Consider the following 23,887-nt stretch of genomic DNA (forward strand, 5'->3'; position numbering starts at 1 on the left):
CAGGTAATTTCTAAGGTTGGGACATGTTTGGCACAGCTTTGTGGGCTGAAGGGCCTGTATTGTGCTGTAGGTTTTGTATGTTTCTATTAATGAACTGGGAAAAAAATTCCTTTGAGATGCTGAGAATGTGAGAACAACATAGAAATAGTCAAGTACTCTTGACTATTTCCTTTTTTAGGCTGTACTGAGGCACAGAAAAGGAAATAGTCAAGAGTATTCCAGCATAGCCACTGGTGTTTCCAGGTCTGTCTTCTAAAAGTGGGATCCTTGCAGACCCTGGTCCAAAACAGAGCAACACAGATGTTGAATACTACTGAAGCTTAAGGCTCCATCTTACAGAGTCTCTCACTCTGAGAAACTAGGAGCTCAGCTTAAATGAGACTGGATGGTAGACTTCAAACTAAATCAGGCACAATTTGTTAACTCCCAGTTCATCTGTAGAATGCTAGGCATCCAAGGACTAGAAGGATGAGGTCCATTTCACATGCACACAGCCCAGCTGCCCGTCAGAAGGTGAAAGAAGTAGCGGGTAAACAGCACAGCCAGCTGACTGATTGGCTGGCAAAGATGGAGGCCCATATCATGACCCAGCTCAACGTGCCATATGGCAAAGAGCACCTGCCAAAGAGTAGCAAATTGCCATTGGACTTTCTACTCCTATAGAGAGAGAGCACTTTTACAGAGGTTAACTTTATTTGTTACCTGTACATTGAAACATACAGTGAAATGTGTTCTTTTGCATCAATGATCAACACAGTCTGGGGATGTGCTGGGGCAGCCCGCAATTGTCGTCATGCTTCCAGTGCCAACACAGCATGCCCACAACTAACTGTATGTCTTTGGCAGGAAACCAGAGCACCCAGACAAAACCCCTGAGGTCAAGGGGTGAATGTACAAACTCCTTATAGACAGTGGTGGGAATTAAACCACGATCACTGGCACTGTAAAGTGTCTTATTAACCACTATGCTACCATGCCATGAAGAAAGGCTAGATTAGGTAAGACATCTACCGCATGCCATGCACATCCAGAACAAATGTTAAGAGCAAAAGGATAGTAAGGGATAAAATTGGTCCTCTTGAAGATCAGAGTGGTCGGCTATGTATGGAACCAAAAGAAATGGGAGAGATATTAAATGGGTTGTTTGCATCTGTATTTATTAAGGAAACTGGAATGGAGTCTATGGAAACAAGGCAAACAAGTAGGGAGGTCATGGAACTTATACAGATTAAAGAGGAGGAGGTGCTTGCTGTCTTGAGGCAAATCAGAGTAGATAAATCCCCAGGACCTGACAGGGTATTCCCTCGGACCTTGAGGGAGACTAGTGTTGAAATTGCAGGGGCCCTGGCAGAAATATTTAAAATGTCGATATCCACGGGTCAGGTGCCGGAGGATTGGAGGATAGCTCATGTAGTTCCGTTGTTTAAAAAAAGCTCAAAAAGTAAACCAGGAAATTGTAGGCCGGTAAGTTTGACTTCTGTAGTAGGTAAATTATTCGAAGGAGTACTAAGAGGTAGGATCTACAAGTATTTGGATGGACAAGGACTTATCAGGGAGAATCAACACGGCTCTGTGCGTGGTAGTTCATGTTTAACCAATCTATTAGAGTTTTTCGAGGAGGTTACCAGGAAAGTGGATGAAGGGAAGGTAGTGGATGTTGTCTACATGGACTTCAGTAAGGCCTTTGACAAGGGCCCGCATGGGAGGTTAGTTAGGAAGATTCAGTCACTAGGTATATATGGAGAGGTAGTAAATTGGATTAGACATTGGCTCAATGGAAGAAGCCAGAGAGTGGTAGTGGAGGATTACTACTCTGAGTGGAGGCCTGTGACTAGTGGTGTGCCACAGGGATCAGTGCTGGATCCATTGTCATTTGTCATCTATATCAATGATCTGGATGATAATGTGGCAAATTGGATCAGCAAATTTGCTGATGATATGAAGATTGGAGGTGTAGTGGACAGTGAGGAAGGTTTTCAAAGCTTGCAGAGGGATTTGGACCAGTTGGGGAATGGGCAGAAAAATGGCAGATGGAGTTTAATGCAGACAAGTGTGAGGTATTGCACTTCGGAAGGTAGAACATACAAGGTAAATGGTAGGACACTGAGGAGTGCAGAAGAACAGAGGGATCTGGGAGTACAGGTACATAATTCCCTATAAGTGGCGTCACAGGTGGATAGGGTCGTAAAGAGAGCTTTTGGTACATTGGCCTTTATAAATCAAAGTATTGAGTATAAGAGTTGGAATGTAATGGTGAGGTTGTATAAGGCATTGGTGAGACCGAATTTGGAGTATTGTGTGCAGTTTTGGTCACCTAATTACAGGAAGGATATTAATAAGGTTGAAAGAGTGCAGAGAAGGTTTACAAGGATGTTGCCGGGACTTGAGAAACTGAGTTACAGAGAAAGGTTGAATAGGTTAGGACTTTATTCCCTGGAGCTTTGGAGAATGAGGGGTGATTTGATAGAGGTATATAAAATTATGATGGGTATAGATAGAGTGAATGCAAGCAGGCTTTTTCCACTGAGGCTAGGGGAGAAAAAAACTAGAGGTCATGGGTTAAGGGTGAAGGGGGAAAAGTTTAAAGGGAACATTGGGGGGTGTTTCTTCACACAGAGAGTTGTGGGAGTGTGGAATGAGCTGCCAGATGAAGTGCTAAATGCAGGCTCACTTTTAATGTTTAAGAAAAACTTGGACAGGTACATGGATGAGAGGTGTATGGAGGGATATGGTCCATACAGATCAGCGGGACTAGGCAGAAAAATGGTTCGGCACAGCCAAGAAGGGCCAAAAGGCCTGTTTCTGTGCTGTAATGTTCTATGGTTCTACAGTTCTAAATATGGGACCAGAAGTGAAAAATACACTGCACGTTCTTTGAGTTTTAAGAGTAAATTAAATATTCATGAGTAATATTGAGTGCTATTTAATCCCACGATTAAATAGCACTCAAGAGAACAATGTTATTGTAGGTTGCGACATTGTAGCTACAATTCTCAGACCTACCCACCTTGCAACAGGGCACTGGACCATGGTGATTAATTCAGTTCAGACCAATCTAAGGGGAAAATGAACTACAAGCATCGGATTGATTGAGAGCATGCTCATTAGAAATAACAGATGGGTAAGCACTAGTCAAGCTGTTTATCAGGCATAATTTTGCATCATTTCAGCACTAAAGACTCCATACATCATCCCAAAAGGCCAATTATTTCCTACAAATCAGATATATAAAAATATAAATTTAATTTTACACTCATCAAGGTGAAAGGCAGCAGTACCAAAGAGAACTCCTTTATTCCCAGGTCAGGTGATGTGTAGATTAGACATAGAGTAAAGCTCCTCTATTCTCTGTTGTTATTACACCTCAGCCCCAGCCTCAAAGGGGCTTAGTTTTCAATCTGACATTTTTCATTGCTGAACCAAAAAGTTAAATTTGGGCATTGCTGGGATTCTGTGATTACCAGGAACTAGAGCTTAACATCTTCATTTTCATTTGGTATGTGCCAGGCATATATAGATTAAAATAGCATATGCCCAGCCTGTGTTTTTCCATTTTAGTAATTTTAATTAACATATGAGATTGTCCAAATTTCTCTCATACAAATAGCAGATTGGAAAGAAAAATTTTTTTTTCTCTCAACATTTTGGGCTAGAACCACCAGTGAGACCAATGCTTAATGTCCCATGAAAAGAGAGTGGAAGAGCATTCCCAGCACCCACTAATCTTGTGTGCAGCAAAAGTTTATAGAGCCTCCGTGTCCAATCACCAGGTGATTCTGCCTGTTTTCTGCTCTGTGAAGTTTGGGTGTGATCACAGTGACTGAGCAGACACAGGACGCTTCAGTGATCTCTCCCAGGTGGCAGAGTTTGTGATCCATTTTATTAGATGATACTCAGCCTGGAATGTGCTTAGAATTCTAATTCCCAATTAGGTCTCACCACACAGTAGATGTCAGTTTGGCAAAAAATGCTTCACCAGGGACTGACTGACAGGCAACAGAATGCAGCTTGTAAGGCAGTGAGAAAACCCTTCTAGGCATTCCTTTCTGTCACCATGAGCAACTTCTGAGGTTATGGCAAGAAAAAAAGATCATTCTCCCTCTTCTTCCGGGTCCCCCTTTATATGGAAGGTACAGAGAGAGATGCTTTGATATTTGTCTCAGATGCACTCAAGCAAGGTAGAACCTACATGAAGATCATCTATGGCAGATGCCACTGTGTAATGCCTCTCCCATCAGACAAGATGTGTCAGGGGACACAGCTTATGTGGTGTTTTTATAATAAGGATGAGATTGCACAATGTAATGTAAAAAAGCATTTCCTATGCTTGTAAGCTGTGGATGTATGTTTTATCTTCTAGAAACTAAGGTAGAAGGAGATGAGTTATTAACTTCAAACTTTCTGCATGATCACTCAAAGAGTTGAACTACATGTGCATGTAACGAGAGCTGTATAACTCATCTCCTTCTACCTTAGGCCACAAACTTATCAATTACCCCTGCTGTGGACACTTTCTGGAGGTCCAAGATCTGTATGCTCCATGACTGCTGGACTAAGGGTGTAAATGTAGGAAGGGACTATGTTGAAAAATAAATGTGCTAGGTTTTCTAAAATCGACTCCTCCTACCTTAGGCCACGAACTTATCAATCATCCCTCATATTGAAACTTGAATTTCACAGAATTTTAATTATAAAATGCTGCTTTTTCCCCCCAGGATTCTGATTGAAAGTGGACTTTACCCAGAATTAAATACAATAATGACCATGATCAGGTTGCTTTGTGACACTCCCAAAATTTGGTCAAGCCCTTCCCAAAGTGACTCTCCTTTTGGACATCCAATGTCTTGGCCCTTGATTGCTAATAACATTTTTAAGCAGGCCATCTGTGCCCTGTTGCAAAGTCATCAGGATAACCATTTGTTTGCACTGGAATTTCGATGTAAAGTCAACCCTCATCCAGAATATTTAGTGTGAATATTGCACCAAATGTTACACTTGGCAATCTGTTGGCAACACTGTGGGCCTTCGTACACTGTGAAAAGTTGACCAGTGGAATCAAAGGAGTGGTCTAAGAAAATTAGGTCATCTCAAACTGACTAGTTTGCCCCCCCTCGTTATAAGGATATCAAAGCCAATTAAAGTACCCTAACCATTATAGTGGTGCAAACGAGGTTATTGAGAAACTGAATCTGGCATCAGGTTTGTTAGATAAAAGAAAAAGGCTTGTAATGTTGCTAAAAGTGACAGTGAAACCTGAGGACTGTGAACATTTAGAAGGAGGATTATGAAACTGATAAGAAAAGCAATATAAGAGTAACTTAGCAAGAAACAAACTATATATATATATATATACTATCTATAAGATGGGTTAAAAGTAAAATATTAGCAATAGTTAATTTGGATAACTGAAAGGAGAGAACGTATTTTGGGGAATAGGAAATGACAGAGAAATTTAACAAATACTGTGTGCCTGGAGGATGGTACAAAACACCTCCTGGAAATCAAGGAAAACAACAGGTCCAGAGTGAAAGAAATTAGCCTTAGTAAATAATAAACATTAGAATGATTAATAGGATTAAAATATGATAAATCTTCAGGGTCTGATGATCCATGTCTCAAGGGTGAATGGAGTGCCAAAGGAGATAGTCAACTTCCAAACTTCAAGGGATTTTATAAATCTCCAGGCTTGGGAGGCAACAACTGTAACTGCACTATTTAAGTCGGGAGGGAGAGAATACAGGGAGCCACAGGCCAGTAAGGCTGACATTAGTAAATAAATGTTGGAAACTATTGTTAAGAAAGTCCTAACAGGGCACTTAGAAAATAATAGATTTATGAAAGGAAAATCTTGTTTGAGTTTGTAACCATTTTAGAGGGAAATCAGAGGACGGATGGTTTGGTGATTCAGAAAAGATAGACATTTGTTTGAACTTTGTGATTCAAAGAGGCCCCAGCAGGGAACACTTGCACTTTATGCACTTGAAGGATTTGGTTTATAGATATTAGTTGACAGTACAATGATAGCATTCAAGTAAAGTATAGTTCTTCCGAATTATTTCATGATTCCTTCAAATTGCAATTTTATAAGTCAATAAAACAATCAAATTTGTACAAGAAAAATTGTGTTTGGGTCTACTGAATTCACTAAAATGTTATTAACTTACAAGTTAGATATTATTCCTGCTATTCCTGGAAAATGGATTGATACATTTTGCATAGAACCAATGCTTCCAATGAAATAGATGATTAAATGGTCAGAATTCAAATCAATCTGATCTCATGTGTTCACCTCAAATTATTTGATTTCCCAAGCTCAAGACGTCAATTTTACTTAAATATTTACATCACATCTGATTTTACCATTTTAAAACTCTTTGTAGTAACTGTTCTTCATATGGGGGAAAGGGTCATTGATGAAATCCTTGTTCAATATAAAGCAACAAAGCAGCATCTTCGATGTCTACGTGTTCTTCAATGGGAATATCTCTTTTTAAAAATTGCACTTTGAAGCTTTAGAAAAGGTTTAACATACTGGGCCAAGATTTTACTCATAATTGCATGGATATGTCAAATAAAAGAATTCTGCACACAAAGTAGCTGAATACAATGTTTATTCCACTCATGGTAGAGACACATACAATTAATAAGCAACAACCTGTCTCCTTTAATCTTGGACTAAACATGGTATTCCACAACTTGAAATACAGTATCCCCTATATATGCCTTTTGAAATCAGAAGTAACATTAGCTTTCCCCAATGTTCTCACTCTCTCTCCTGAAAATATTTCACCAAGCTGGGACAGATGCCACAGATGCACTCTCATTCTTCATTCATGTGGTTATTTATGTGCAAGATCAGAAAGTTAATGATTACAGGCTATTCAACTGAAACTCTGGTCCTAAAGAACAAATCACAGTAAGTGATACAGATTAACTCATCAAAAAGTGAATGATTCTGAAACAAATGGGTAACTCAAGTGCAAAACAGAGAAAAAATATTTAACTTGGGTCAAATAGTAAATGTTTCACTTTTATTGTATTCTCTAATTGTAATTTTATTATTTTGTGGTTTCTGTTACTCATGAAAGTAGAATGGAGCCTTATAGATCAAAAAGGGCCAGGCTCAAATGTCGATCTGAGTTAGATGATCTTTGTCAGTGCAGCAGTTGGGTTGCTAGATTTGATCTTAAGAAGTCGGCTCTTAATAGGGTGCCAATATTCATTGTCCAAGCTCATACATAGTAGGCAAGATATCAGAGGATGGGAAACATCTTAAAAATATTTCCTCAACACATAGTCATGTCTTTGGAAGGTAGAAAATACAATATGGAGCAAAATTTATGCTGCTTCCATTAAGCAGATAATTCACCATTCATGGACTCCACCAGCTATTATATTACTTGATCACTGGAGTGAAGAGGGTTTTTTAAAATATAAGATAGGAATTCTTCCAGACTTCTCAAAGGATAGGCAAGCAAGTTTTATGTGACCATTATTTTTAATTTACCCAGTAATTTCCCTCAGATTGCGCTGACACAGTGCCCAGAGACTGATTGGATTCATGCATGATGGCTAAAGGGTTAAAATGAACAATGGGGGAAGTGGAATGCAACAAGGTACAAGACTTTGGGTCTTAGTTTTGTGTACACAATAAAGTATATCAAGGGCCTCTGTAGAGATGAGACAGCTTCACACACAGACAAAAGTGTGCAAATAAACTCACTGGAATCCACTGGAAAGATACAAGGAAACCAAAAAAAAGGAAATCCGAAGTTTGAGTTATTCATTAACTGGATGGATTACATTTTATTGATCAGTGGTAATTTTCCAGCTGACAACACTGGGAGAGGCTCTCTACACAGAAACACCAAGCTGCTTGCCAGCAGCAAATGGTTGGTTAATGTTTCCCAAAAAAGACTGCCCTGTCTAAATAAAATAACAAGGTGGAGGTGTGCACCTGGAGATCAGTCTGATTTCACAAATATAAAACAAGTACTTGTGCATGCACAAACTTAGTTAAAAAGATTGGCAAAGTGTGGGTGTATGTCGAGACAAAGAGAATTTAATAAGACTACACACACCACACACACACAGTACAAAAAGATGTACTCTGCAAATGCACATTTCTTTCTGCATGAGTTTATAATAGAAACACTCAACTAACTCCTTGTACTGGTTTATAAACTGTCTGTGATAGAATTGGATTCTGACCTGGATAGTGCAGAGAAAGGTTCCTGCTCTCCTATTGTCTTAAATTTACACAAAGAATGAAAAACTAATCTAACATACTTATGGACAAGTTCCCAACTAGGCTACAGTGCAATCTGCAGGTTGCTCAAATTTGATTAGGATTAAAATTATTGAATATTAATTAAATTCCAAACACAATAAGATCAAGAGATAAATGATTACCTATAAAAATTATAATTAATATGGATATCCAAAGGTAGAAGAGTTGGTGAGAATGGGAAGCTAAAAGCCATCACAGCTCCCCATTTCTGTGGGAAATCACAGTGTTAGTGCTACATAAAATGCACTAAACCAAGACTGGAGAGCCAAGTTAAAGTGATAGGGAAACTAAGATTAATAAATTTTACTATTGACAAGCATCATTTCAGAAAAGATCAACCCTTAAGTTGAACTTTGCTGTGTTTTTAGAAAAATACACTTTCTGATGTGCTGCTTTTTGAATCTTTGATGCCACTGAAAGTGGTCCTCATTCAGGCTACATTCAACAACGACACCAAACTCAATGTTGTCACTTCATAATAAAGGAGATCTGAGGGGTACATTTTTCACAGAGTGTAGCTGATATCCAGAATGAGCTGCCTGAGGGGGGCGTGGAAACAGGAATAGTAACAACATTTAAGAGACATCTGGACAGGTGCTTGAATATGCAGGATATTGAGGGATATGGAACTTGCACAGCTAAGTGACATTAGTATAGATGGGCTGAAGGACCCGTTCCCATGCTGTACAATTCCATGACTGTATGTTGTACATAAAGACAAAATAGAAAGAGAATCAAAAGGGGAGGGGAAGAGACTAAAAGGGGCACAGAAACAGGAGAAGAGGGAATAAAGGAGAACAGAAAGAAAGGAGAGTGATATAGTGAGGAAAAAATCAGTAGGGAGAGAGAGAACAAAGTTAAACAGATAGCAAAAATATAATGATGCACACAGGAAAATGAATCAAAGAGACAAGACTGCAGGTGAGAACAATACCAACTGACCCAATTCCTGCCAAGGTGGCTGTAGAGATGCAAAACTCAGAAGAGTCAGAGAGACATTAGTTCCATTAAAACAAATTTAAATTAACAAAACATAAGATACTCCAATGATTATTAGAAATACTGCAACAACTCTATTAATATTGACTTTATCCCAAAAATTATATTACAATTCAGAAGTACAAAAATAAACTTTATAATAATTCCCCAAACTGGTTTGCTTTTAACCAAGATTACATTAACGACGCAATGTATTTAAAGTATACACATTCAGAGGGACAATTAAAAGTTATATATGTGACGTAGAAAAATATATTCTAGATGCATATTTACTGACACATAAAATAAATTCTATCCTTGGGGAGCAGAGTTCCCTTGTACAGAACAAGAGGTCCGCAATACCACTTAAAGCTGAAAAAATATGTAGGTACTTATGTGGATGAACCTGGTGTATCACAGATACACAAAGGTTGTCTTGCTACCCAGAACCTCCCTCCGACTAAGCCATCCTGCTCCCACAACTCTTCATAAAGAGTGAAACTTCTCTTTGTCCAAGACTTTCTCTCCTAGGCTATAAAGAAACCTGCAGTACCAATGGATGCCATTCTCTTGTGTGGCATTGCCATGCCTAAAATGGAAGGATGGTAGCAAATTAGTCAATGAGTGGAAGAGTCTAAGAGGTGCAAAAGCCAGGTGTGCCCAGTGATGTTTCTCTATCACAGCGTAACAAGATGTGAGTACATTATTCACCAACAGCGTGCCGTGAGATGTCAGTGGTGCATACGCACCAATGTCCTCTTTCACATAGACAGCTTTAATCCTAGATGAATGCAGATGGTTTGAGCCAACCTCTTTCATGAGGACAAAGTGACCTATTTGCACTCTGCTAGCAAACATCGGCCGAAAATCCTCCATTCTGTCTGTATTATTATCAGAAACAAAGATGAGATGCGCTGCTGTGAGTTCTAGATGGTGTTGAGGATCCTCAGTCTCTAGCACAGTGAAAGAGATTCTCATATCCTCTTCTTTGTCCAGTAGAAGCAACACTTGACTGGGGACCACCTTGCCAGTCGCATCCACTGTTAGCACTCGGTCCCCAGGAGTCAGCTCTGACATAGCTCTGATCTGTCCATCTTCTAGTGTTACTGTGGCTTCAGAAGGGAAACAGCCACCTGTTTTGGTGGCCATTGAATTATCTGCAGGAGAAAGAATGAAGAGTTAGATAACTAGCACTTAATTATGTATCTAAATTCCACAGCTTAAAGGAAAACCCTAACAATTCAACACACTCTGTCAAACTATAATACTTAGCTTCAGCACTGTTGAGTTGAAGGAATGGGACACAGAACAGGCCCTTCAGCCCACGATGTTGTGTTGACCTTTTAACCTACCCCAAGTTCTAAGGCTTCTCTCCCCTGTAGCCTTCAATTTTTCTATCATCAATGTGCCTATCTAAGAGTCTCTTAAATATTTCTAGTGTATCTGCCTCCACCACCACACCTTCCAGGGCATTCCATGCACTGATTTCACTATGTAAAGCCTGCCCCTTATACTTTCCTCGAATCACCTTAAAATGATGCTCTCTTGTATCAGCCATTTTCTCATCCTCCTTCGCTCCAAAGAGCAAAGCCATAGCTCGCTCAAACTTCCCTCATAAGACATACCCTCTCTCAGAGTATATCTGTTCCCAATTTACCCACTCAAACTCCTAGCTAATAGCAGCATAATTCACCTTCCCCATATTGTTTGCTCCTATCCCCGAACAAGGCTATGGTAAAGACAAGGGAGTTGCAGACACTGTCTCTGAGCTAGATGAGCATAGGGGAAGGAAAAGCATCAGCCGGAGTTTTATTCATAAACATACTCTAGTAGTTCCTTCTGAAAGGGTTTTATGTATTAACCTCATCCCAGTGTGCTTCCTTTCACTATGAAAAAGCAACAATCACAATCACTTGCCTAGATTAAGTTAAAATAGGGCAGATTTTACAGGGTTGCCAATGCAGGTTTGCTTTCAGCAAGGTAAGATCAGAAATATCAAATAATTAATAGATTTAAATAGAAAATATACTGTTCAGAGATACAGGACATTTGCAAGTGTTTGCAACCAATGGACTGAAAACATGATTTTTAACATCAGCATAGTCACAACATGATGCCAGCAACTAAATACACTGTGAACATCTTCATCACAAATTGAAGTTGCCTACCGAATGAAATCAGGTTATTTACTGAACAGGAACGAGCTTTAAGCCCCTGTGAACTAGGCTATTAAAGTTAAAATTAGACACTGAAGGATCATTTCCTGCTGTTTGGGTATTGAGTTATTGAGAACTTAAAATGTGACAAGAAACCTTCTACTGTTAAAGTTGAAAAATCCAGTTCAAATCTATAAACTGGATTGAAAAAGAAAGAGTTCTATTTATAATTGCAATTAAGGTCCATTTTAGTTTATATGGCAGCAGAATTAAATATAGTATCCCTAAGATCTGAATGCAATAGTTTGCTATAATACGAGCCTTTTGATAAATCAATCTTATACACTTGCCCCCCTCAAAAAAAAAGCAAAGACCTTACTCCAAAACATGATTAGGATTCATAGCAACTAGTTTGTGTTTTTTTTTAAATTCCCATGACTTTTTAAAATCTAATTTTTTGTTTTCATGAAACCAGACTCGTAGCCAGACTGGAGGACAATCAGGGAGCACATTTGCCATTTTCTGCAGGAACTTCTCTCCAACAAATTACCTAAACCTACTAAATGGAGATACCCAGTACCTCACCTAAGGAGGCATTTTTCTCTCCCAAAGCTCGGTAAAGCGTACTTCAATGACATAGGCATCAGGAACTAACCTGGTCAGCTACAAACATGGCTGTATTTTTACCCATTAAACTACTCAAACTAGTATTACAATAGACAATAGGTGCAGGAGTGGGCCATTCGGCCCTTTGTGCCAGCACCGCCATTCAAAGTGATCATGGCTGATCATCCACAATCAGTACCCCGTTCCTGCCCTCTCCCCATATCCCTTGACTCCACTATCTTTAAGAGCTCTATCTAACTCTTTCTTGAAAGCATCCAGAGAATTGGCCTCCACTGCCTTCTGAGGCAGAGCATTCCATAGATCCACAACTCACTGAGTGAAAAAGTATTAGGGGAAAATAGCCTGCACCTTAAGACTGAAAGAGATTTTGCTTGTAATAATAGATCAAGTGAGAAAACTGCTGGAATGTCCAAGTATTAATCCACTAACAATGGAATTGCACCCCTTTACCCAATTCCTTGTCAATTAGGGAACATTCCACCCTGCAAATATGATTTACTTCTCTAAAGCCATTAAAGTATAGTAAAATCAAATGATTAAATTGTGGGCTATAGTGCAGATAATCAAGAATTGAGAATTGGAAGCTTCACAGGAGAAAAGGAAAGCCAACATTCATGGGTTTTTGACAAATGTATAAACTCCACTTTCGCGCTTCTGGTTCAGGACATCTGCTTGTAGCTTTCTCAGACATTGCTTATACTTTATATAACATCTACCCATCTCTCACGAATAAACAATACACTTTAAGTTCAGATCTGATTCAGTCCCAGAACAGATTCCCCATGCAAATCTGTAATTATCACCAAACTTTTTAAGTTGCCCAACCTAATAGTATCATAATAACTTTGGTCCCTATATATTATCTTCAAAGCTACCTCTGGATTAGTGCCAGCTAACTGGATGATCCAGATTTTAGACTAAAATGTGAAAAACTGGCAACCACATGCCACACAAGGTCGGATCAACCTACTGTTAAGTAACAATAAATCATCAGTACTGAGAGCGGTCCTTTTAAGATACTCAAATAATACAATCTTTTTCCAGCCCTTTCGATGGACACATAATATACAAGAACATCCCATTTCAGGTCATCGATGCTGTAATGTCAAACTGCAATTGTGTGCATGTTATAATCAGTCTGCACCTATTGCTGAACAATACCCACTACCAGTACAAAGTCCCACTTGGAAAACATAATGATTTTTGTTACAATCCTCATCCTTGTGGAGTAAGAAGCAAGAATGATCGCGTACCATATCACTGCTACTGACAAGGACACAAAGTAGAATAAGCTGCACCTTATTGACCCATAAATGGAAGCAGTTTCTACAATGCATTCTATTTTAACTCTTCTGGTTTGTGCTTTTGTTTGATCTTCAATTATATCACTACCTTGCAACTAATTTTGGGTACTGAATACTGAATATTTCCTGTAATCAATAATGGTAAGAACTCAGTGAACCTGCATCAATGGGATCACAAATCACTTTAACATTCTTCTGTGGACATCACGCACAACAGCTCTCATAGTTTACTACAGAAACCTACAAAGAACTAAAAGGACTTTCTGGTTTTATCTCTGGTAGGAAGTTCCAAAATCACCATTTTGCATTCTTAATAGTAAAGTAGGTGATTTGAATTCATTGTGTTTTATTAGCTGGTGATATTCGAGCACTGCTGTTCTTTCTGACTCTCTGCATTTCTCTTCCCTACTCTCCTCTCCTCAGAGCACAAACCTTTGTTCTTGAGCACCAGTTCCATAACTGCCCACAACCCTTTAATACCTTGGTGATTGCTTCCCCACATTGATCCATGAGTATTGGCAGGCTATACGACTATAAGAGGACAGTTTGAAATGTTTGAAATCTGGCAACCGTGCAATGGCCAATTTGGGTCACCAGAGAACAGTCAGGATTGCCAAATGTCTGAGGCTGGAGGTCTGGGCCAAAATACAATCCTCATCATTGCTGAAGCTAAGATGAAGTAACCTGGATGGGATGGGGCTAAACCCAGGACAAGCTTGATCAGTACTAAACAGCAGTGGATGACTATGTTCACTTAACATCAAGCCATCATCAACAAGCAATGTGCTGGAGGAACTCAGCGGGTCAAGCAACATCTGTGCGAAGAAAGGAATTGTCAACGGTTTAGGTCGAAACCTAAATCAGGGCAGATGCTGCTAAATCCTCTGAGTTTGCCCAGCAGATTGTTTGTTTGTGGAGCACTAGCCAGAATCCCGGACAATTGATTCAAAGACACACATTCAATTTCCTACCTGAACACTAGGGAATTTAAATACAATAAAATCAATCTGGAAATAAATAAAATAATCTCAGAAACGGTAACCACAAAGTTGTCAGATTGTTATATAATGAATAAAACAGCTGAGTCTCTATTGCACGTCAGGGAAGGGAAGTACCATCTTTACCCAGTCCACCTGTGTGATTCCAGGCTCACTAATTCAATTGATTCTTAACCCCCAAATCAGTTCAGTGGCAATGACGAGTGAACAATAAATGCTGCTATTTCCAGTGACCTATATCCTGTGAGTGAATTAGAAAAAAGCGATGCACACAAAATGCTGGAGGAACTCAGCAGGCCGAGCAGCATCTATAGAAAAGAGTACAGTTGACGTTTCGGGCCGAGACCCTTCAATAGGACTGCCTGGCCTGCTGAGTTCCTCCAGCATTGTGTGTGTGCTGCTAAGATTTCCAGTATCTGCAGATTTTCTCTTGTTTGTGATTAGAAAAGAGTGATGTCTCCTTATGGTATCATTCTTGAGGCCTTTGTAATTGCATGGGTTAGGATGGAAAACAAGGATTAGTAGCAATCTCAATAGCACTATACCTCAATCATAACGCAACAGTCAAACACAAACAACACCTGCATGTGCGTACATTTAGGCCAAGCTCTAAGTCATCACCATTTATTCACTGAAGCTTAAAAGAGGATGATTGTTACACCCAACCTGACCCTGATGTCTGCACCACTCTCTCACAATAAGTGTTTGCAGCCAAATCCTGGAAAACATGAACCACCTCCCATATCTCAGGAGCCACTTCTCAGCAAAGGTGAAATTGATCACAGCCTTAAACGTGCCAGCAAAGACTTTGGCTGACTGAGGAAAAGGGTGCTTTAAGTTATTTCTCATAGTCTACTAGGCAGCAGTGATCCCATCCTCTTCTCATCTTCTGAGTTGGACAACATACAGCAGGCATCCCTAAGCAAGGGAGAGATACCGACAACTCTAGTTCCACAATATCCTCCAAGTTAATGTCCTGTCCCAGAACAATGTCCCTAATATTGAGGCTTTAGTTGCCTGCATACCAGATACCATGTTCCCTCTATTTTGAGCTCTGTCAAGGGAAGGGATTACTAGATGAATAGATCCAAAGATTTTTTTCCTATCAATTCCTGGGAATCCCCAGCCCATGAGCACTCAAAGTTGAAAAGAACATTTGAGGTGGCAGTAAGAACCTCAAATCCATGCCTTGGAAGCCCAGTGGAAATGGTGAAGGAATGCACCATTTCCAACACTACCCATTCGCTCATTCTGTCAGGCATTTCCTGCCCCATCTCTGATGGGGTCCACACTGACCTCAGCAATCACGTCATACCTACAGAATTAGAGCAGAAGCAAGTCATCCTCAATCTCAAGGATCATCTAAAATATATGCATACAATTTACAAACAGTGCATTGCTAAGCTTGACTGTATTAAAAGTACAATTTAGAAAACTCCAAGGCAAAGAAATTTAATGACATTGAAACTGCAGTGACTGAAATATGCATGCTATGTCTATTTTAAATACGGAACAATAATTACTGATTTTCTCTTTCCAAATATGGAAGGAGAGATGCTTTGTGGGTTTCCTCCGGGTGCTCTGGTTTCCTCCCACAGTCCACAAAGATGTACCAGTTGATAGATTAATCAGTCATTGTAAATTATCCTGTGATTAGGCTAGGGTTATATTGTGGAATTGTTGGGCAGCTCAGCTCAATATTCCACAGTGCATCTCAATAAATTTCAAATAAATCATCTCAAGAATTTTCATCAGCTGCTTGTTGTTTGCTGGCACAGTGGCACTATGTCTGCCGGTTCTTAGCTAACAGATTTTTGAGATGGAGCCACTTATTTGGCAAATAAATTTGGTGCATAGTGCCGTGGATGAACCAGGAGGTATGTCATCTGCTGAGGTCTAGTTCTGAGGCATTGAAGTCTGATGACCCAAGAAAACGAGGTATGACTTACGGAGGGCTATTTCAAGGGCAAAGAAATAATTCTGAGCGAGGTGGGAGGTGACATCAGAAGCATGACAACTCTGGCAGGGTTGTAAGACATTACTTCCTACAAAGTGAAACCCAATAGCATGAGTGGCAGCGATGTTTCACTACCAGATGAACTCAACGCCTCCTATGCCCAACTTTGAAAGGGAGAATATAACTACAGCTGTGAAGATCCCTGCTACACCTGATGACCCTGTGATCTCTGTCTCAGAGGCCGATGTTAGACTGTCTTTAAGGAGGGTGAACTCTCACAAGGTGACAGGCCTCAAGTACCTGGTAAGGCTCTGAAAACTCATGCCAACCAAATGGCAGGGAGTATTCAAGCCCGTTTTCAACCTCTCATTGCTACAGTCAGAAGTTCCCACCTGCTTCAAAAAGGCAACAATTATTCCAGTGCCTAAGAAGAGTAGTGTGAGCTGCCTTAATGACTATGGCCCAGTAGCTATCTCACGGCTACGGTGATGAAATGCTTTGAGAGGTTGGTCATGACTAGACTGAACTCCTGCCTCAGCAAGGACCTGGACCCATTGCAATTTGCCTATTGCCACAATAGGTCAATGGCAGACACAATCTCAATGTCTCTCCACACGGCTTTAGACCACCTGGACAACACAAACACCTATGTCAGGATGCTGTTCATCAGCATTTAATACCATCATTCCCACAATCCTGATTGAGAAGTTGCAGAACCTGGGCCTCTGTACCTCCCTCTGCAATTGGATCCTCGACTTCCTAACTGGAAGACCACAGTCTGTGTGGATTGGTGATAACATATCCTCCTCGCTGATGATCAACACTGGCGCACCTCAGGGGTGTGTGCTTATCCCACTGCTCTACTCTCTCTATACACAATACTGTGTGGCTAGGCACAGCTCAAATACCATCTGTAAAAAATTTGCTGATGACCCAACCATTGTTGGCAGAATTTCAGATGGAGATGAGAGGAGGAGAGGTATTTCAAGTTCCTGAGTGTCAAGATTTCTGAGGATCTAACCTGGTCCCAACATATCGATGCAGCTATAAAGAAGACAAGACAGTAGCTATACTTCATCTGGAGTTTGAAGAGATTTGGTTTGTCAACTAAAACACTCAAAAACTTCTATAGATAGACTGTGGACAGCATTCTGACAGGCTGCGTCACTGGGTTGTGGGGGGGGGGGTTGCTACTGCACAGAACTGAAAGAAACTACAGAAAGTCGTAAAATTAGTCACCCCCATCTTGGGTACTAGCCTCCTTAGAAAGGCGATGTCTATCATTAAGGACCCCCATCACCCAGGACATGCCCTCTTCTCACTGTTACCATCAGGTAGGAGGTACAGAAGCCTGAAGGCACACACTCAGCGATTCAGGAACAGCTTCTTCCCCTCTGTCATCCGATTCCTAAATGGACATTGAACCCTTGAACTCTACCACACTTGCTTAAAAAAATATTTATTACTTGTTTTTGCACTATTTTTAATTTATTTAATATACACATACGTGTATTAATATATATCTAGCTCTATATTTACTGTAATTGAACTACTTATTTATTTACTTTTTCCTTTCTGTATTGTCATGTATTGCATTGAACTGCTGCTTCTAAATTAACACATTTCGCAACAGATGCCGGTGATAATAAACCTGATTCTGATCATGGGGACAAGCTTGAGAGCATGCTGCCCAACCCTTTCCAGATGAGATATGACTTCTGTCAGAGTGCCAGGTATGATTCAACATAAAGATAGAGTAACAACAAAAAATATAATAAAAACAGTTGCAGAGTTTTTTTTTAAAAAGCTTGAAATCCATTCTTATAATGTATAATGTCATTTGAACTCTCCAATTAGGTTATAGCCTTGTAATCACTCCCTACAGTCAGTTATTATATTGCAGCACTTGTCTGAAAAAAAGATTAAAGTTTAAACAAAATGGAGCAGGAACATCTGGCACAGATTGAATATTAAACACATTTATGACTTGTGGTGAAACAAACTTTTTTTTTGGAAGGTGGGGCTTGGGAAACAAATGGCATTATTATTCTAACTAGTAACAGCTAAATGAACAGAAAACAGGTATGAAGATTATAGCTTTCCTGACCTGCATCTTACTGAATAGTGCATTTACTCACTAGACTATCGAGGAAGCGTCAATGAAGAAAGTCATGTTAGAGCTGAGAGTCAACAAACGGTCTTTCAGTCGAATCTGACGAGGACCAACTACTATTTTCTGCCTCCATCACAATCTAGCCTACATTTTCTTTTTTGATAATGGTCTTTTAATTATGTTTTTTTTCAAAAGATTTCATGCAGTTTGGCAAGAGATCAAACTGTTAAACACCAAGGACTACACAGAGTTCTCCAAAGGCTCAGTATTCCCATTGAGCAACTATGCTAAGATTCAGGCGTCAATTTGCACTGAAATGTCTATCTAATCTTTGTTTAGAGTAGTCAGAAGAGGTTGGTGGGAGGGCAGGACACAACAGGAACTTGGCTGTGGCGCTTCCAATGTTCAACTTGCTTGAGTGAAATATATATGAATAATGATCACTTGAATAAAGTAGTGCACTATATAATGCAAATCTTTTTTTTAAAAAGGAGAAAAGATTGGCAGAGAGAATAAAAAGGCTGCATTACACAAATGCAACCTTGCAGTTGAGAGAGGTGTATAGCGTTTGTGTAATTTAGCATGTCTGAGTGAGTTAGTTCTGTCTCTGCAATCTGAGTAGTTTAGTGCCCCCAGTGGATATCAGCAGGAGGCTAATTAAACATTATCAGTATTTATTTGCTGACTGCTGCCCAAAGCCTGGGGAAGGTAATAAGATTCAAACCACTAAAACTTTGAGCAGTCTTTCCAATGAATCCTACTTTAATCTCAGAGGATCGTGCACCTGTCCCTACAGCCAAAATACATGACAGTAAAATATGTTCCAGTTTATAGGGATAAATAAAATCCCACATTCTGTAATTGTACATGGGTGCCTGTGCGTAATATAGGAATAAGTATTTGTCTGGATTTGTGACAAAAGCAGCTGGAGTTCCAATCCTAAAAGATAGAATTATTTTTTAACATTTCAAAGCATGTCAACATATTAGAAAATCAAAACAATGGCAGGAATCTAGCTCCATTTTCAGAAGACATTGCTTAATACCCACAAAATACATTTAGACATCTGTCTATCAAAGCAAAATCACCAAACATCCCACTGAATTGGATTTGGGCTCTGAATCTGCCTCTCTGTGACCCCCTTGGACCCAAAAAGACATTTGGAATTCCTCCTAGCAGCAGTCTATTTGTGGTCCTTCTATCCATACTTTCAATATGGATCACATACCTAGGTTTACATTTCTTTTTAACCATTGTTCACGTTCACAGTATTTCCTAAAGCACAATAACCAATGAAGTCAGTCACTACTACCATGTAGGCAAACACAGCAGCCAATGCATACACAGCAAGAACCCATAATTTGAAAATTAAACAAATTGACCACACAATTTAATTGGGTAAGGTTGGTGCTAAGATAGAAGTGGAGATTTCATCAAAGCATAAAAATTCCTCTCCTTACCTGTCACCCCATGAGCCTCCACATCCAGCACATTATTCTCTGCAACTTAGCCATCTTTAACAGGACCCTACCACCAAAACACATTTTTACCTCCCCTCCACTCACTTCTTCCTGCAGGAATCGCTCTCTCCATGAGTCCCTTGTCCATTCATCCCTCCCCACTAATCTCCCTCCTGGCACTTATCCCTGCAAGCAGCAGAAATGCTACACCTGCCCCAACACCTCCTCCCTCACCTCCATTCAGGGCTCCAAACAGTCCTTCCAGGTGAGGCGACACTTCACCTGCGAGTCTGTCGGGGTTATCTATTGCATCCTCTACATTGGTGAGACTTGACATAAATTGGAGCACCACTTTCACTCTGTCTGCAAAAGGGGGATTTTCTCATGGTCAACTATTTTAATGATTCTCCCCATTCCATTATTCAGGAAGGGAACCAGGGTTAATCCTGGAAACTATAGATCGGTGAGTCTTATGTTGGTGGTATGGAAGTTACGGGAGAGAATATATAGGGATAGGATTTATGGGCATTTGGAAAACCACGGCCTAATTAGGAAGAGCCAACATGGCTTCGTATGGACAAGTTGTGTCTTACTAACTTGATTTAGCTTTTTGATGGTTGATGAAGGTAGAGCTGTGGATGTTGTCTACATGGATTTTAGAAAGGTGTTTGACAAGGTCCTTCATGGGAGGCTCATCCAGAACATTAAGATGCATGGGATGCATTGGACTCAGAACTGGCTTGCCCATAGAATGCAGGGGGTGCAGGGATCTGTGATGTATATACATGAGTAGGTGAAAACATAGATGGGTGGGTTAGTAAGTTTGCAGATGATACGAAGATTGGTGGTGTTGTGGATAGTGTAGAAGATTAGCAAAGGATATAGCAGGATATAGATCAGTTGCAAATAGGGGTGAAGAAATGGTAGCTGGAGTTTAACCCAGCCAAATATGAAGAGTTGCTCCTTGGTAGGTCAAATATAAAGAGACAGGACACTGTTAAAGGCAAGGTTCTTAATAGTTGAGAATCTTAATAGATTCTTATTGATGAACAGAGGGATCTTGAGGTCCAAGTTCATAACTCCCTGAAAGTGGCTCCGCAGGTTGATAGGGTGGTTAAGAAGACGTGGAATGCTTGCCTTTATTAATTGAGTCACTGAGTTCAAAAGTCAGGAGGTTATCTTTCACCTTTATAAAACTCTAGTTAGGCTGCATCTGGAGCACTGCATACAGGAGGGATGTTGAGGCTTTGGGGAGGGTGCAGAAGAGGTTTACCAGGATGCTGCCTAGTTTAGAGGGCATGTGCTATCACGAGAGGCTGGATGAACTTGGGTAGTTTTCTCTAGAGCAGTGGAGGCTGAGGGGAGATCTAATAAGATTATGAGAGGCATAAAAAGAGTAGACAGACAAGTACCTTTCTCCCCCAGAGATGAATTGTCTAATACCAGAGGGCATGCATTTAAGGTGAGAGGGGGTAATTTCAAAGGAAATGTAGGGGCAAGTTTTATACACAGAGAGTGGTGGGTGTTTGGATTGAGCTGCTTGAGGTGGTGCCTTCTTCATTCTTCCTTTCCAGTCCTGATGAAGGGTCTGGGCCCAAAATTTTGACTGCTTACTTCCCTCCATTGATGCTGTCTGTCCTGCTGAGGTCCTCCAGTATTCTGTGTGTGTAACTTAAAGCCATGATATTCTACCTTCTACCCAAGGGGAAAAAAAACTTAGTTTGAGGTGAAAACAATTGTTTTCTTTAAACTGAATTAAGATCAACTTAAAATTAGATCCAGTAGCACTCCTGGGGTAGGAATTCAGCAGAGAATTCAGAGAGGAACACAAGAACCAATTCATTAAAAATAACACACAGAGCAATTTTTACCTTAAGCTTTGAAAAGTGAATGGTGGAAGACTAATGACTCATCATGTTCTCTCTGAGTAGACTTAGGCCGACCCAGTGCTCAGATGCTTACCACCATTAAATTGTAGGTACAGCTAGCAGTCTAGCTGCCTGGGAAACAAATGATCCAACAAGCAGACTGAAGTAAATATGGATCTCAATCATATTGGATAGGATTGAAAATTTTACTGTAGAGTCATAGAAGAGGGAGATAGCTAGAAGAATGACTGCACAAACCTAAAATGCTTCATTTACTTCAGCAATGAAAATTACACAAATATAGAATATTTCAAAGTGACCTGGCTACGAACTAACACATGAAAAGGTAAATAGCCCAGTACAGGGATAGCAAGTGAACAGGAATATCACAAACGATAGAATCTATTATAAGACATAGGAGCAGAATTAGGCCATTCAGCCCATCGAGTCTGCTCCCTTAGTCACTGCTCCAAACCCTAATTTAGTGGGGTTTTTTAAAGAAACCTTGCTGGCAGCCTCCCTCCATTTCGTAAGAACATCAGACAGAAGCAGGAGCTGCCCATTCAGCTCCTCATACCTTCTCTGCCATTCAGTGAGATCTTTGCCAGCCCTTTACCTCAATTATTGCCAATTATTTGCAAATTTATTAATTTCATTCTTAAATATATTCAATTTCTGACCCTCTACAGCCTTCTTAGGTAGAAAGTCCCAAAGACTCATCACTCTCAGAGTGACATGTTCTAAATGGCCGACCCTTACTTTGAGACTGATCTCTGCTTCTTGACACTCCAGCCAGGAGAAACATCATCCCTGCATTGCCCCTGTCAAGCCCATCCTATATTCTCACCTCTTTCCTGCTTTCCAGAGCCACTGCCTTGCTTTCAGGACCAACGGGAATTGTGAAATGAATCCATTGTTCTGGCAGGACATTTCATCACTTTGGAAATGGATTTAAGAGACATCACAAGCAATTAACACTGTTCTAAATACTGGGGAGTGTTGCCAAAAAAGGGGTTGCATGCATATACAATGAAGAGGAGTTGCAAAGTCCATCCAGGAGAGCTGAGAAGCATAACCAGCCTTCTGACTGTGTATTCATGAGGAAACGACCCTATGACAAAAAGTTGATAGGGAGATAGTTGTAAAGTCTTGACCCCTACAGTGCAGGCATTGTATGTGGCACAGCAAGTCGAACCACTGGCTCACAATGTCAGAGATCCGGGTTCAATCCTGACCTCAAGTGTTGTCTGTGAGGAGCCGGCACATTCTCCTGGTAACCACGTGGGTTTCCTCTGGGTCCTCCGGTTTCCTCCCAAAGCTCAAAAAAAATGCATGGTATTATACATTACATATATCAGCAGAGTCATCTTGCAAGGATACTGAATGAAGATTTCTGAAAGGGTGGAGTAAGGGGGGGGTATTTAACTTTCGACTGACAACAGTACAAGCACGATGGTACTTTTAGTTTGTAGCTAAGCATAAATTAGTAAACCAAGTCCAACACAGACAGATTCAAACACCACATCACCAAATGGTTACTTTAATCAATTAGGAGTGTTCACCAGTCCTGATGAAGGGTCTTGGTCTGAAACGCTGACTGTTTATTCCCTCCATAGATGCTCCCTGACTTGTTGAGCTCCTCCAGCATTTTGTGTGTGTTGCCTGAATAGTTATGGCAGGTCTATCCTCAAAACTCAGTGGTTAGAAATGCCAGAAGAACTTCTACTGGATAAAAGTGGTTCCATGTTCAACAGAATAGAAATGAGTACAAAGCAAAGACATCTAACCATAGCGATATAGCACCAATCACCTTCACGAGGACTTCACAGTGAGGTATACAACACTAACTGCATGAGTTTACTAGTCCATCATTGTCTTCATTAATGTCTTTAATGTCTGAAGAACACAAGTACCAGCTTGGCTATTGACTTTTGAGGGAATCTGTTGAGAAACCTGAGGTGGGATGACTAAAATCCCATTTTGGGTCAATCAACTTGAAGTCTTATGTGCTAGTTTTTGTCAATGAGTGTAAAAGAAATGTGTGCTTTGGAGCATTTCAGATTACTAAAACTCTTTTCTATGAGAGAACCAATGGTTTTGTTAACATCAAAATAGTGTAAAACCTTGCGAGAAAAT

At 40.2% G+C, this 23,887-nt stretch overlaps 1 protein-coding gene across 1 annotated transcript in view; it reads right to left on the reverse strand.

Moving 5' to 3' along the window:
• Window positions 1-6,594: 6,594 nt before the first annotated feature.
• dhh (desert hedgehog signaling molecule) overlaps window positions 6,595-23,887 on the reverse strand; it is a 116,354-nt gene continuing 99,061 nt past the window's right edge. Inside the window, exon 3 of the mRNA XM_073070973.1 lies at window positions 6,595-10,425. Within this exon, the coding sequence (XP_072927074.1) occupies window positions 9,755-10,425 (671 nt within the window). The 3' untranslated portion in view covers window positions 6,595-9,754. The remainder of the gene's footprint in view (window positions 10,426-23,887) is intronic.

The sequence above is a fragment of the Hemitrygon akajei genome, chromosome 18 (genome assembly GCF_048418815.1).
Source record: "Hemitrygon akajei chromosome 18, sHemAka1.3, whole genome shotgun sequence".
NCBI classification, from domain to species: Eukaryota; Metazoa; Chordata; class Chondrichthyes; order Myliobatiformes; family Dasyatidae; genus Hemitrygon; species Hemitrygon akajei.